This window comes from Myxocyprinus asiaticus, chromosome 21 (genome assembly GCF_019703515.2).
Source record: "Myxocyprinus asiaticus isolate MX2 ecotype Aquarium Trade chromosome 21, UBuf_Myxa_2, whole genome shotgun sequence".
In the NCBI taxonomy this organism is placed as follows: domain Eukaryota; kingdom Metazoa; phylum Chordata; class Actinopteri; order Cypriniformes; family Catostomidae; genus Myxocyprinus; species Myxocyprinus asiaticus.
In genome coordinates, this window is record NC_059364.1 from 37,288,546 (window position 1) to 37,305,548 (window position 17,003).

Here is a 17,003-nt window from a genome sequence, read left to right on the forward strand (position 1 = left end):
TTTAATTCTGAGGTCCTTTTTAAGCACAAGAGAAAAGTTTAAAAGCCCTACTGCATACCTGTTTTTTAGAGCTCTCTGGCACTATATCACATTTTAATTAAAGTAGATTTATGATCAGGACTTTCTATTTGCCATGGGTAATTAAAGCCCATGGCAGAAGCTGTAATTATCAGTCTTTAATCATCACTTTACAATTTAATCTAGTGCTCTGCACATAGTTCATAATCTTATGTCTGTATCAACATAATGAACTGACTGAGCTGAAATATACCCTATTTTCTGTTCATACACTGGCCTGAAACCTGCTGGAATGAATATCACTCACACTTTGAGCAGGACCAAATCAAAGACTAAAGAGAGGGGCGCCCTCTAGCTGTAATGCTTATTTATTTTTCACTCTACCCCTTACTTATTGTGTAGAATTAATCAATCAATCAATCAATCAGTCAATCAATCAATCATCTGTCTGTCTGTCTGTCACTCCTTTTCTATCTATCTATCTATCTATCTATCTATCTATCTATCTATCTATTTGCCTGTCTTTCTGTCTGTCTGTCCATCTGTCTGTCCATCTGTGTCTGTTTGTCTGTCTATCTATGTCTGTCCATCCATCTACAGGCATGTCTGTCTGTCTATCTATTTATCTCTCTATCTGTCTGCCTGTCCTTCTGTCTATCTATCTGTCTGTCTGTCCATCCATCTACAAGTATGTCTGTCCATCTATGTCTGTCTGTCTTTCTGTCCATCTACAGGCATGTCTGTCTGTCTGTCTGTCTATCTATCTGTCTGTCTATCTGTTTGTCTGTCTGCCTGTCCTTCTGTCCATCTATGTCTGTCTGTCTGTCTGTCCATCTACAGGCATGTCTGTCTGTCTATCTATCTATCTCTCTGTCTGTCTGTCTGTCTGCCTGTCTTTCTGTCCATCTATGTCTGTCTGTCTGTCCATCTACAGGCATGTCTGTCTGTCTGTCTGTCCATCTACAGGCATGTCTGGCTGTCTCTCTGTCTGTCTGTCTGTCCATCTACAGGTATGTCTGTCTGTATCTCTGTCTGTCTGTTTATCTATCTATCTCTCTTTCTGTCTGTTTATCTGTCTATCTCTCTGTCTGTCTGTCTGTCCTTCTGTCCATCCATCTACAGGTCTGTCTGTCTGTCTGTCTGTCTATATATCTGTCTGTCTGTCTGTCTGTCCATCTACAGGCATGTCTATATCTATCTATCTATCTGTCTATCTGTCTGTCTGTCTGTCTGTATGTATGTCTGTCTGTCTATACACTGTAAAAATTAAATATACTTGAGGCACTGTTTAGGGTTCCTCAGATTGCCACTTTAGCAAAACCCTAGAGAGCCTTTGTGTACCCTTTGAAAAGGTTCCAGCAAGAATTTAAAAATTTTCAATGATTTCTCCAGTAACCTTATCATAAAGGAAAGGTTTTGAGGCACTTGAAATATATAAGTTATTAGAGTATACAATAAAATAATAAGTCACATTTAAAACGGCGCCTAGCAATTTTCAAAAGGGTTCCATCATATATAAAACCTATATGACATCAAAAGCAATTGTCGATTGTACTGTAGATTTCACATGGCCCCATTCACTCCCATTGTAAGTGTGTCACTGTAACCCAGATTTTTTTTTTGTTTGTTTGTTTTTTTTTTTTTTAAAGGAGGGACAAGGCAAAAATAAATTTTTGTGTTAAACAACATTATACCACAAATACTTTTGATTGAGTTTAACTTGAATTAAACACAGAATATACATTTAAGGCAAGGGTCAACTATATTATGAAGATAGATTTGAATTTAGAGGTTTAACTGTGTTCGCAGGACATTTCATAAATGTCAGGTTAGGACAAGTTGTATTTTAATGGCATAAATGTAAAAAAAAAATTTGTAATTACAATATATATATATATATATATATATATTTCATTATATATATATTTCATTGTTTGGGGGTTCTAAGACTATGGAGGTGTATCGTTCAACATGAAGCTAAGTTGTGCGGGAGATATGTGATACATTGATAATGCATTTACAGTGGTTAAAAAGCAGACTTTCAAAAACAAGTGCCCCCTGAAATCTGTGGTTAGACAAGAGAACATGATGATAAGAGACTTTAGAGCACCTCTGAAGCAGTGTGTACGCGGGTGGGTGGTTGCGTGCGGGTGCGTGTGCGCGCACGCGTAACATCACTGTTCGCGCCCGGTGGCTTACTTGAAGCTTGGGAGTCTCGCGGAAACCGAAGTACCCTCGTGATCCACTGCTATGCCTCGTGAGTGGAGCGGAACGCGCAGCGTTGCAGCCGCTGCACAGGTACAAGTGCACCGCGCAAGTTTCATCCAAACAGATGATGCCCAGAGAGACGGCATTATCTCCTTCTGCTTTAAACGAAGCGTGGTGGACACTTGAAGGGGCCTGAAACGTGAACTTTGAATCTAATTCCATGCTTGGGAGTGAATTTAAAGCGACCCACTGAAAATGACTTTCTTCTGTACTCTGTGTTTAAAAAGTTGGCAAAAATGAAGTTTGGCAAAAGCGTTTGTATCATTAACGTGGGTGGCACCAAGTATGCTTTTCCAAAGGACGTAATCAAGAATTTCCCTCTGAGGAGAGTAAGTCGTCTCCACAGTTGCGCCTCGGAGAGTGAAGTGCTGGAAGTGTGCGATGATTACGATCGAGAGAGTAACGAGTTCTTCTTTGACAGACATTCGGAAGCGTTCGGTTTCATTATGCTCTATGTGAAGTACGGCAAACTGCGCTTCGTCCCGCATATGTGCGAGCTGTCATTTTATAACGAGATGATTTACTGGGGTTTGGAAAGCTCTCATTTGGAGTTCTGCTGCCAGCGGAGACTCGACGACCGCATGTCCGACACGTACACTCACTTTCCCGAGGAGGACCATAAAACGGACGATGAATTTAGGGCGACGGATGATGCGTCAACCCCGGCGGACACGAAGCGGGACTCCAAGTGGCTGGAACGGATGCGTATGACATTCGAGGAGCCCACCTCCTCTTTAGCCGCACAGATTTTGGCATCCGTGTCGGTCATTTTTGTCATTGTGTCCATGGTAATGCTTTGCGCGAGCACTCTTCCTGACTGGAAAACTGCCGAGAGCAACATAGTGGAAGAGCACAGGTACACAGACTCTTTAGAGCATCCATCCGGGTATTTATGTCTTCTTTCTTGTCTCAACTTACCTTTCATAAACTAACTATTTGATGTGAAATTTCCTCAATAACTTAATACCCTAATAGGGGCCGTTCACACAAGATGCGTTATCGCGCTCTAAAACAGCTGGAAAGAGCACAAGGGCATGGAATAGAACAGTCACCACGTTTTTCAAAGATCAACTATGGGAAAGTAAACCAAAAATGAAATTTTGTCACCATTTTAGCACCTTCATATCGTTCCAAACCTATATTACTTTCATTCTTCCGTTGAACACGAAAAAGGAGAAGTTTAGCAGAATGTCTGAGCTGCTCTATTGCATGCAATGACAGTGGATGGGGACTAGGGGCTGTCTAGCTTCAAAAAAAGACAAAAAGCACCATAAAATTAGTCTGTATGGCTGATGCGGTACATTCCAAGATTTCTGAAGCGATATTAAAGCTTAAAATTAAAGGTATTATTAGTAAAACCTCTTGATGTGTTCACCATTCACTTTTATTGTATGGAAAAGAGTATCTTAGACATTCTGCTTTAAATAACTTGTTTTGTTTTCCACTGAATAAATAAAGTCATAGGCGTTAGAACCATGAGGGTGAGTAAAGGACAGAATTAAAAATTTTGGGCTGAACTATTCCAACATTTTAAAAACGCAACAGAACGCAACATTCCTCTGTGAACAGCACCTTTAGGGGACATTTACACTTTCTTCTGTATGTGATATTTTAAATTTGTGTATTCAAAGTGTAGGGCAGTAATGGACTACATACGATTTGGATTACGTAATCAGATTACAAAAATGATAACTAATCTTTACTAAAGTGAAATGAAAGAAGTGCAGACTGGTTCTTAATAGATTTAAAATTAGATTTTCATCAAAACATGCTAAATGTAATCCAAAACGTAATCTAAAAGATTATGTTACAGATTACAATTTTACTGTAGTTGTGTAATTTGTAATCAGTTCCGGGTTACATTTCAGAAGTAACTTACCCAACACTGCGCGCCATACGGGCTTCTTTGGCTGCTGTGTTTTTCAGCGTTTGCACCGTGAGTAGTGCGTTTTAAGATGCAGGGCCAAGTAACAATGTTTTTATTTTTTATTTTATTTTAATATATTCAATGGATTAAAGGCAAATTCAACTGTTTTAATGTAAGAAAGCATCCTGTGTGAAGCCCCCCCCCCCCCCCCCAAATCAGATATGAAAAGCAATGCATTCACCGAAGTATGAAATACATGCCTGCAGCCACACTTGTCTACGGTCTACTGTATCATGTGTACAGTGTCATGTAATGTCACATTTCTTAAATGTTTGTCTTTTATCTTTCAGCATGAAAACAAGTCATAAAATTTAATAAGAATAGTCAACAAATAGCCTACTCGAGCATGTCGAAGTTAAGGGCTCCTCAGTTTTCCCTGATTGTGAGAATATGTAATACACATCACATATATGAAAATGATCTGAGTGTGCATCACTAAAAGCTGAACTCAATTTGGAAAGTGCACAATTCAGAGTAATCAGGTAGAGCTGCCTCTGTCCAAGGTGCTGAATGATTGTTGAGAGCCAGCTGTTTACGTCTGTTGATTGTACATTGGAACGGATCGTCTTACGATAAATGTATCGAAATTAAACAAAAATAAAAACATTTACATTACATTTTTTTTTTTTTTTTTTTTTTTTTTTTACAAGTTCTAAACAACAAAACTGTTCTGCTTGATGAAAATAATTACTTTTTTGCTAAAGAAAGATTTTTCCATTTGGACTCCAGTAAGGCTAATTTGAACAGTCTTCCAAAGTGAACAAATTAAAGAAGAAATACAAATAATTTTTTTTTTTTCATTAAAATAATAAGGAAAAATAGAAAGTGGGTCTAAGACTTGTGCCAGCAGTCATTTTCACACCTCATGAACTACAATAAACTATGTTAGCAGATACCACTGACCACTGAAATTCTATTTTATTAGTACAATTTTCTTGTATTTAATGTCCCTTTTTAACCTGTTTGTCTGTTCTGTTATCATAACTGCCACATGGACTGTTCTGAAGGTACTGGTACCTGAGGAGCAAACTCCCATAGTGTGTTTGTGTGTAATGATATAACATGCTATGTCTATGTTGCCGAAAGATCAGGTTTGTTTTTCATGCAAAACCACTGCCATCATTATGAGTGATTATGTCTTTGGAGAGAAATTTAAAACAAAAACAGTCTCCATTCTTCCTCTGCTATACCCTTATTCCAGCTCAGAGTTTATTTCTGTCAGAAAAGCAATGTCTGAGTCAAAAGCGCAGAAAATATTGTCGCATATAAACTAGATTTCCACTTCAGTTGATGTTAATACATTGTACGCATCTATTTGGGGATTTGAAACAGAGGAACAGAAGTAGGCGACACCAGTCATTTTGGTGTAACAGATGTTGACAGCATCTGAATTTGTTTAAAATGAAAACAAACAAACAAACAAAAAACATCAGTGTTATAGATTTATATGCAATTTGTCAAGTGTTGTGAAACAAATTTCTCTCAGAGAAACAAAAAGGAATAAAGAAACATTATTATCTGTTATCAGATCTTTGCTTCAACAGTCCTTTTTGGTTTACTCAGCTCACCAATTCACTGGAAAAAAATGGTCAGATAACCTAAAACAATATGCTTGATATAATAACATATAAACAACATCTGGTTTTATTAAAATCAAAATCAAATATCATTTAACATGAGTAAATCAACTTGACTATATTAGGTTACACAAGCTAAATTTATTTTTAAGGGTTAAATCAAGTAAAAATCTGATCTGTAAGGTAACAATTGCACGTTACCACTTTCTACAGTATAATCCCATATCAATCCTATCATATTTGGAATTATATTGATGCCGTTAAAAAAAGAAAAGAAAAAGGAAGACAAAGTGACTGGACTCTAAACTGGAATGAATTGCTTATGTCTTTTTTTATTTAATTTTTTTGCCAACCCTCTAAGACCCAGCAACCCTTTAAACACAATTTCAAAACAGAAAGACAGTAATCATTGACAAATCTCTTCAGTTTACCACAGTTCTGAAACCAAATGTTATTAATATTAGCTCTTTTTCATTTGACTAATGATTACTGGCATTCAGCCAATGTGCTTCAGTCCATTTTCCTGACTGTCCTACGTCTTCATTAGACTCTAACTGGAGTACAGACGTTAACAAACGTCGCCATTAAGAAAGTGTTGCCAGGCCTTACAGGATTTCAAGTGGTTGCATGGTTTAAGTACATCACAAATGCTTCAACATTTCACATGGAAAAATATAACTTCCCTGTGCAATAACATCAAGTGAATATTTAGTAAATGGTTATTTACACTATAAAACAGTTGAAAAAGCTGAACATAATTTTGCTAGTGCAATTTCATGAATTCATCTTTAATTCTAAGCCATTGTTAATGTTCCTCTTTGATCATAGTCCCACGTTCTGTATTCAGCTCATTCCTACTGTGAGTGTTAGCTTTTGATTGACCTTACTATTTGTTGCCTCAGCTATTCAAAGGGTCTTTGTGTGTGAGTATCTAACACATGAAAGCACTCAGCATCTTAGCAAACTACACAATAAATCTCAGTAAAAGCTTTAAAATGGCTTTGAATTATCACAAAGTGATGGAAACACTTAAGCACCTTGAAATAGACTAGTTAAATGCTTATTTGGGTAATGAGACCACTCTCTTTGATATGGATCAACATGTTGCTTTTCAAATTAGTCTTCTTTCTCTCTCAGACTCTCTTTGTTTTCTTTCCCCCATCGATGTGCACCTGTCCAGGATCATTGAGGCGGTGTGCATCGGCTGGTTCACGGCAGAGTGCATCGTGCGCTTCATTGTTTCCAGAGACAAGTGCGAGTTTGTTCGACGTCCACTAAACATCATAGACCTTCTGGCCATTACACCCTATTACATCTCAGTGACCATGACAGTTCTCACGGGAGAAAACTCTCAGCTGCAAAGGGCTGGCGTGACGTTACGTGTGTTGCGCATGATGCGAATATTTTGGGTCATCAAGCTAGCACGGCATTTCCTGGGCCTCCAGACTTTGGGGCTGACGTTGAGGCGCTGTTACCGTGAAATGGTCATGCTTTTGGTCTTCATTTGTGTGGCCATGGCCATATTTGGGGCATTGGCGCAACTTCTGGAGCATGGTCTGGATCTGCAGTCTGGGAACGATGGATATGCTAGCATTCCTGCCGCCTGCTGGTGGGTTATTATCTCCATGACGACTGTCGGCTATGGAGACATGTACCCCATCACTGTGCCGGGACGTGTGCTTGGTGGCCTGTGCGTTGTTAGTGGTATAGTGCTGCTGGCTCTTCCAATCACATTCATTTACCACAGCTTTGTGCAGTGCTACCATGAACTCAAGTTCCGTTCTGCTCGCTGCACCAGAAGCCTCTCCGCTGAGTTCCTCAACTGACTCCCTCCCAAGGTTTGGCTTACACCAATAATGTGACTCAGTCGAATCTCTACTTTCTGGTAGAGAAACCAAACCCAACATTTTTGTATGGTGACATCTCCTGGGGCAGTTCCATCTGACACTTTTATCTTCAGAACAGGCTCCCTCGACAATGCTGAGTTTCAGTGGTGTATCTGTTACTCAAGGGGCTGGATGGTGGCCAGATGTACTTGACAGGTACACACTGCTGGAGGACAGCTTACTAATGTCAATCAGAGGCCTTGAAAAGACTCCACTCCGTGGCTCAGCAACCTCGCACTTTCAGATATTCGCATTACCCTGTACATTTGGCATCCTGCCTGAAGGATTTAGCTTCTGAATGCTGCTTAGACAGCCTACAGGGTTGGCAAGCACATAGGAGAGAAATAATTAAATCGTCTTGTCACCCAGGAACCTCTCTTTGATGATGCTTTCATTTATAAAAGGCAATGAAGTTTTAAAGCTGTACCAATTTTTTCCCCCTGCATTTAAAATATCGAAGGCAACAGAGCCTCACTTTTTAGACAGCTATAATCAATCAGATCAAAAAGAAAGATGACTGACAATAGATTAATAAAACATGGATTTCAATCCATCTTTTCCAGTTACGAGTACACTTTCCAGGCTAAATTGTCACGTAGAGCTCAATTTGGTGTGACAGCAAGCTTCCAGAGATAGTAGGAGAGAACAAGCCAAATACAGTGAGGTAAAGGAAAAGAGAGAATTGTAGGGATGGAGTGAGAGGTGTGTGGGCAGCGTACTTAGAGTGGAACATAACGGGCCACGGAGAGAGAGTGCTGTCATGGAGAGTTGGGTGTTTTGGATGGCACCACGCAGAGCATGTAGAGTTTTTCCAGAATCTGCTACCTGTGAATGTTCTCTACTGCCTTGCCTTTTTAGATTGGGGAAAGAGAAGCCTTGAGGCTTGTGCATATCATCTGGGTTTCACATAAAACTTTCTGGAAGTCCATGAAAAGCTCTGGAGATCCTTAGGGACACAACCACCTCAAGGCCTTCTCTCCTCTCTTGGAGTCACCCATGCCACCCACTTCTCCCCGACTCACTGCTGTCTCTATGTTGTTGTGGCTCTCATGTTCATTATTGCTCTTAGACAGACACCAGACAAATCTGTACTTTTGTCTTTACACATTTCTCCAAAGTTTGTGGGAATGAAAGTCATGAGAGGGCATCTGCTGGGGGAAATGCACAAAAATGGGTTATTTGATGCTAAATATGAACACTGTTGAGCTACTATTTCAACTTTGATAAGAAAAACAAATCTTTAAATTCAAAATGAAATCAAAATTGAAACTATATACCTTTTTTTAATGCATATTTCCTGTTTTACTTTCAAACCATTGAAAGGTTTAACTTTCCATTGCTTATATAATAGTTATTCTAATGTCCATGCATTCACCTCATATTGAATCCACGATATATCTCATGACAAGTTGTAATAATAGTACGAGATGGGGAAATAGTAAGAAATTGAGTTTGCTTGTATAAAAACATCACTTTTACTCCCATAGAGAACAATAACGAACCAACGAATGATGTCATAAGGAAGTTTAACTCCTTACCCAAACCTTGAACCGAACAATGATTTTAACTGGAAAATAAGTTTTATTTTACATGGGGGGAAATAAAACATTGGGACGACGGAAGTGTATTACAGGTTATTGACATACATCAGTCATTTGCATTGCATAAATAAATATTAAATGGGTAACACAACTTTACAGATGTTTTCTTTCTTAAAATAAGGCGTTGGATAGGAGGCTAGCTAAAATTTGATGCATGTATTGTATCGATTTTGTTGATTGGTCGGGTCTCTATGGGAATAAAAGATGTACCTTTTCATACGAGCCAAGTCGTACGGTATCTTACGATTTCACCATCTTGTATGAATTTTTTACTTGTTGTCATGAGATTATGTTGCAAAATAATTACTATGGTATGAGAGTTATATTCATTTTAGGCAAGAATTTCATTATGCCAGTTTTGTACTGGCATTTTTATTTTATTTATTTATTTGTAATTAATTTCCCAATTTTTTTTCAGTTAGGGCTTTTCTTCAAGTGCAATAAAGTAGCTCATTTGATCACTTTTGTCAGGTTGTTGCCTTTATCTTTACTTTCTTCTCTATATGGAAATTTTCATTTATTAGATATTTAATTGCATATATCCAAGTGTGTTTCAGGATATGACCACTGTTCAATACAGCTGAAATTGTAAAATATTTACTATATGATATTAATTTCTCAGTGGGACAGAGGGCAAAACCCATCAATGATACAATATTCAGTATGATTTGTAAGGATGTGTTTTATATGGTGTTTACAAAATGTTCTATTACTGTCCAGTGGAAATATTTAAATGGTTCTTTTTCACAGAGAGAAAAAATGCTGGACAACAGATTGACAGAAATCCAGTTAAATATTTTTGTTGTGTAACAAAGTCAATATTCTGTTATTTGTACAAACTTGCATTTTTACAAAATTCCTAACCTGAGAGACCAAACTAACTTAAAATGTAACTCTTCCTAGAGTTTTCAAGCTACACCCTCACACACATACAATTTCCCAGTAACAGACTGTAATTCTGACTGTATTTTTTCCTAATTTCATTGTTTTTTTTTTCATTACAAACTATATTATCAGCTAACAGTTTGAGTGAAAAATTTGTGCAAAACCCGATGATTATGATATAATCATGATCCTGCATATGAAAGGATTTAATGAAAGAACCTGTCCTTTTGTACAAAATGAGTTAACACAGTTTCACAAATTTGCTTATTTGATTACTGATCTCGAAATTGTGTGGAATCTTAAATATTTCTTATATTATGTCATACATTTTTTTAAATCACGCAGAGGAGTAATTACTAGCATGCAAGCAACATCGAGAGAGGAGTAGTTTATTTTATTTACAGTATATGAAGTTTGCACCTGCATTCCAATCTACATCTTGATGTAATCCTTCCTCATGATCACACAGTGTGTTTTCATCAGCTGAATTGGAGACTAAACACTATTAAAGTGTGACGAGACTCACGTTGCACATGCAAGCCATTTGCGCAACTCGAGCCAATCAACTATTTAGCACTTTTCAGTGAATTGCATCTGCAAAATCCTAAAACTTTTTTCCAGCTTTAATTTATATTTTGAATAGACTTGAAAAGATTTTTGAATCCCACGATGTGGGTTTATGTTTTCTCTTTCAATCGTTTAATATAATTTTGAGTGTGACGATGGTTTAAGGATGGTGTACCTGTATGCAGAGTTGGAAATCTCAAGGATTAATAATGGTGTTTTCCTTATTACATCACGTGTTGTTCTGAAAGCAAAAAGAAACAAATGAAACACAGAATGTAGGCTGTCATCCGTGCAGCCTGACCGAAGCAAAGCGGGCGCATTTACTCGCGCTGCACGAGTCTGTTGGGTATACTGCGGTCACATTTTAACTTTTTGTTTAGCCTCCCATTCAGCTGATGAAAACACGCTGCGTGATCATGAGGAAGGATTACATCAAGATGTAGATTGGAATGCAGGTGCAGAATTTATATAAATAAAATAGTCTACTCCTCTCTCGCAGTTGCTGGCATGCCAGTGGTTACCCCAAGTGGTAGCGATTCTAGGGGCCCACAGCAAATTTTAACTGCATTTTTTTATGTGAATGGGGCATCTTGCTACAGCCCTGGTCTAGAGGAAAGACAAACTTTCCTTTTATTAATATTGCACATCAGCTCTAAACAAAGACAATGGGGAAAAAAAAGTGCAGTCACTTTGTCGAACCCTCCTAGACACACTAGAGTGTAAGATAAACCAAGAGTCACAATCTTTTCCGTTTTCATAATAATTCCTTCTGTGCAAGGTGACTGTCTTCTCTGTAATTACCACATTCTCACTAATCATCATATTTATTCATATTATTTACAGTAGTTTATTCATACACTGCCTGGCCAAAAAAAAAAATAATTGCCATTTGGATTTAAATAAGCAGATACTTAAGAGCCTATGATTGGATCATTATTGCAGTGAATAATATGTTTCAGCTGGCAACAATTCTTTTAACCCTAACTGATGCAGTGTGTAGCTTCTCATTTCATAAACAACCATGTCAGAAGACGTATCCTGTGGTCGTGGAAAAGATGTTACTGTGTTTCAGAAGGGGCAAAATATTGGCCTGCATCAAGCAAAGAAAACAACTAATTGACATTGCTGAAATTACTGGAATTGGGTTAAGAACTGTCCAACGCATTATTAAAGCCTGGAAGGATAGTGGTGAACCATCGGCTTCATGGAAGAAATGTGGTCTGAAAAAAGTCTTGAATGATTGTGATTGGAGATCACTAAAATGCTTGAAGTCACATCGTAAAAAATCGACAGTAGAACTCACAGCTATGTTTAATAGTGAAAGTAAGAGCATTTCCACATAAAGCATAAAGATTGGACTGTGGAGCAGTGGAAAAATGTAATGTGGTCTGATGAGTCCAGATTTACCATATTCCAAAGCGATGGGTGCGTCAGGTTAAGAAGGCAAACCTTAAGAAGGGATTGCTTCAATTGGTCAGGTCTAGGCTCAGCAACATTATACGGCAATAAAATAAAGTCAGCTGACTACCTGAATATTCTGAATGACCAGGTTATCCCATCAATGGATTTTTTCTTCACTGACAGCACAGGCATATTCCAAGATGGCAATGCTAAGATTCATCGGGCTCAAATTGTGAAAGAGCGGTTCAGGGAGCATGTGGAATCATTTTCACACAGAGTCCTGACCTTAACCCCATTGAAAGTCTTTGGGATGTGCTGGAGGAGACTTTATGGAGTGTTTCGACTCTCCCGTCATCAATACAAGATCTTGGTTAAAAATTAATGCAACTCTGGACAGAATTAAATGTTGTGGCATTGCATAAGTTTGTCGAAACAATGCCACGATGAATGTGCCATAATCAAAGCAAAAGGTGGTCCAATGAAATATTCGAGTTTGCAACTTTTTTTTTTTTTTGGCCAGGCAGTGTATAAACCAGCAACCACTGACTACAGCACATTCCTTTTTGAATGTATTAAGTTTGTGTGGTTGGAAATAGATGTGTACCATTTTGGATTAAAGGAAGCAAAATGTGTCAGAAAAAAAAAAATGTGCTAAGACTTCCTTTCTTATTAATTAAACCTCTTGAAGCGATCATGCCGGGAGTGTTCTCGAGTGAGGTTTCAGATCACTTCAGAATGTTAAGATGGAACAGACTCCCTTGACACACACATACAATCACACAACAACATCTATCAATTAATGCAAAAGTGAAAATAAGCTAAATTCCTGAAATTAACACTCAGGATGACTAAAGGTCATGAAAACTAATGGCAATGAACATGAGGATACTGACATCTTTTAAACCAATAGGTCTCATTTGAGAGGCCAATTTGTCAAAGGAACTTGATGTATTTCGCATTGTGAGGCTGCAGGGGACTTGTTATATTATTGTATGGTGCACACTAGTTGTTGAAAATTCTCATCTGGCACTTTTACATGAAATGTGGTAACCACTGTGTTAGCAAAAACACTCACCGTGGACATGAATATGTTTACTATAATATTTTTAATCTTGTTTTATTGATCAATTTACATTTATATAATTAGTATTTGACATAACCCATTCTGACATAACCCATTTAAGCCTATTTTTGTCTCGTTTTATCAAAGAGTTTTAACAAAAATGTTGTGCATTATGATCATATTTATAAACATTGTGTATACAGTATGATATGACAGCTTGGGCTTATCACACATGGCTTGAGCTTTTTGTAGGGATGTTTTAAACCCAATGTTTAGCGTAGAGAGGAGTGCTGAAAAAGTTTTCAAAATCCTGCTGTAAAATGTAACTAAAACAGTTAACTATTTTTTTCCTTTTTTTTCTGCAATGAATAGTATGTTGTTAGCTTTCAATGTCTTTTTAAAATAGAAAGTCTATTTTGAATAAAGTAGAATATGCCTCTGTACTAGCTTAAGCAGGTCTTGACTAAATTCCTGAAAACCGGACATAAATAAATTCAATATAAATAAATGTTTTGTGGGTTGTGTGTGTTTTTTAGTCATCATAATTCAATTTTAAAGTAAGCTCGATATGCTTACATATAATTTTTCTTAAAAATGTTGAATGGAAAAAAGTTTGGATGTTGGCGCTTACGGTATATAAATAAAAAGTTGAGAGGTAACATTTAAAAGGTAAAATAAATACCCAGCAAAATACACACACATTTTTTTTTTAACAAGGTATAGAAACTGCACTTTCTTTAACCTTCCTGTTGTGTTCAGAATCTGCATACACCTTTTGCATTCGTGGGTCAATTTTGACCCGGTGGAATTTAAGCTTATAAATCACCCATAACCCAATGGTTTTCATCTAAAACTATATTATAAGTCATCACTAGGTTCTTAACTGTTAATACATGTAAAAGAATGGCTATTTGTGGCATGTTAAATGACAAATATTAAAGTTATTAATTGTGCCATTTTTTTTAAATAATACAATTTAGATAAAATGTAAATATCTTTGACATTTCAAACTATACATTAACTACAGAAAAACCAGTGTGATACATGTGAAAGACATCTTTTTTATCAAAATTTCTGTGAAATTTTATCTAAATATAACATAATATACAATTTATATTACATCTAATATGAGAATTACTTCATAACTAAAAGTTATGAAACCAACGTATTCTTTTTCAACTAAACCATCAAAAAAAACTGTACAACTCAATTATACAATATTAATAATTCTTTACTATGATTTTAAGCTAAATCTATTCTATTTACTTGCATGAACTGCCGAATGTTGATGTGTGAGTAACTGAGTATGCTGCAAGCTGGTTCGGCATCAGATGGTTGCAGAGTAAAATGTGGACAATTTCCTCTTTCAAGCCATATTTAGACTAATGTGTGCATGAACTTTTGCTTTCGTTACAACTCCTTTAGACAGTAGTGACTTTGATTTAGTTTATTTGTTATGTTTGTTACATCTGACATGTCTGTTTTGTGCAGGAATGTGTGTGTGTGTGTGTGTGTGTGTGTGTTTGTGTGTGTGTGCAGTCCCAGTGAGAGACAAAAAAGTGTGAGAGAGTATGGGAAAGAGGCATAATGTAAGTGAAAATCTAATTCATAGTTGTACAAAAAAATCTACATTATATCATGTGTAAAGCCACAATTGATGTCTGGGTCACAACTGACCCATGAACGCAAAAGATATATATAAAATAAAAAAAAAGTCTAAATGGTTACCTATTTTAAAGGTGCAATATGTAACAATTTTCGTATAATAATCGCCCTTCTTTTTTTTTTTTTTTTTTTTTTTTTTTGCCAATGAGTGAACGGCATGTAACACAACTTAAAAAATGAGCTCTTCCCGGACTTCCTAGGTTGCCTATTAAAGCCTGTAGACTGATTTTCATGAGAAGGGAGCGGGTCACTTTTGCCGGGAAAATCCAAAGGATGTGATGTTTTTGCACGCTCCCGAGAGCCTTGCCTCAGTGCTTCTCTTCCGCTATTCAACAGCAACAACAAACTGCAACACTAGGTAACATTACCTTAGAGATGGAATCCAGCAAACGTCCGGCTCCAAACACAACACCGACTCCTACACAAACTCAGAGTAAGAAAAAAAACAAAAAACATTTATCTACTGAATCCCATCTGGCTAAGCGGAAACGTGATCGTGGTCGAGCAAAAACTAGAGTGGACATCGGCAGGGCATTTGATTCCTGGTGGGACCGTCGTTCGGTTTTGGGGATCAAAACTGACCCTGAATTGGCGTTCTTCTTATTGGACAGGTAAGCTTACATAACTGCAAAGCATGTGAAATATAGTGACATAAGGATTGATCTGTGTAATTTTAGCTAACTTGATCTTGCCTGCACAGTAACTGTCATAAACAATGTTAATCTGTAATTATTCAGCAAGGTAAACTACAATAACACATGAAATGCATGCTAGACAATGTTCAAGATAATGCAGAAAGCTCCATTCATTAGTGTAACGTAACTTGGTTATACAGAAAATATATACAATCTGTTATTATAAAACAATAGCACATCGATATATCAAAATGTCAGTTGTGATGGAATCACATCAATACTGAATTTTGTCAACATATTTATAATGTACAGTCTATTTTATAAACAGCTACTCTCATCATCCACCAAATTTAGTTAACAGCTATTGATAAATCTGGCTAGCTTGCTAACACCGACATAGGCTATCGTATAAATGCAGTCAATGTATCATGCAAAGAAAAGTGATTACTTCAATCTACAGTCTCGAATAGTCAGACCTATATCCACACTTTGTTTTAGCCCTGTTCCAGCACTGGAGAGTCAAATATAATATACAGTCTCAAAGTTTGTAGTAAAACAATCATAACTGTGTAATTTTAATTATGCTACCTCATCTGTCAGCATGATGCCGGTGAATCACGTTCAGTCTCTTTGTACGTTACATCATTGTTTTAGTCGATGCTCGCGTCCCTATGGAGTATGTGCACGAGTGCGAGCACGAGCAACAGGTAAGCTAGCTGCAGTTCACTTAATGGCCACAGGTATCATTAATAACAAGAATTTCTGAATCTTACATACTGCACCTATAAACAATTTTAGTTAAAAATCTGAGAAAAGTATTATGTGTATTTTGATAGTCTTGACAAAGTCCCAAAGTTTGGCTACCATACTAAAAACTATGTGGTATTTAAAAATTAATATCTACCACTCCAGGGTCAAAAATGACCCGACCCAAAAATGACCCCAATAGGAAGAATGGTGGAGTAGGCGATTCCTGAGAAAGACTGTTGATATTTGAACTCAGCAGCCAAACAGACACAACCCTCCTTCAGTGCTCCTTCAGAAACTCTGCCGCCCAAATTCATGCACGCGCAATAGTGTTGTGTGGAAAGGTCCGATCCACTTTGTTTATTTTCCCATTTACAGAGCCATGGCTGTGTACAAACACCAGATTTTCAGCACACACAGAACAGACAGCTAGTGGACCGTGAAGAGATATTCGCGAAATTTGACAAAATTTGATTAAAATGACTTACTCCAACTTTAATGCTCCATATTTACACTACAAATATTTTGGGAGTGTCAAGTTAATGTTTGCATTGTTGTTTAAGCATGTACTGTTTGGTTTTTAGGCCTCTAACTTGAATAAATCCAAAGGAAATTAGAATTGTATAACCTTATTTGACAAATTCTGTATTCACCAGAGCAATACAGACTTTTAGTCTAAAGTATATTTTATTGCATTTGAAAACGAAATCAAGCAGTAAAACTTTCTTACTAACTAATTATTATATCTTGCGTGTTTCTTTTC

The 17,003-nt window shown here is 37.1% G+C and overlaps 1 protein-coding gene across 1 annotated transcript; it reads left to right on the forward strand.

The window, feature by feature from the left end:
* The first annotated feature begins 2,315 nt into the window (after positions 1 to 2,315).
* On the forward strand, positions 2,316 to 10,581 carry LOC127412177 (potassium voltage-gated channel subfamily G member 3-like). The gene is made up of 2 exons (XM_051648330.1): positions 2,316 to 3,172; positions 6,971 to 10,581. The coding sequence occupies exons 1-2, from the start codon at positions 2,523 to 2,525 to the stop codon at positions 7,614 to 7,616; spliced, it is 1,296 nt and encodes a 431-aa protein (XP_051504290.1). The 5' UTR covers positions 2,316 to 2,522; the 3' UTR covers positions 7,617 to 10,581.
* Positions 10,582 to 17,003: the final 6,422 nt, after the last annotated feature.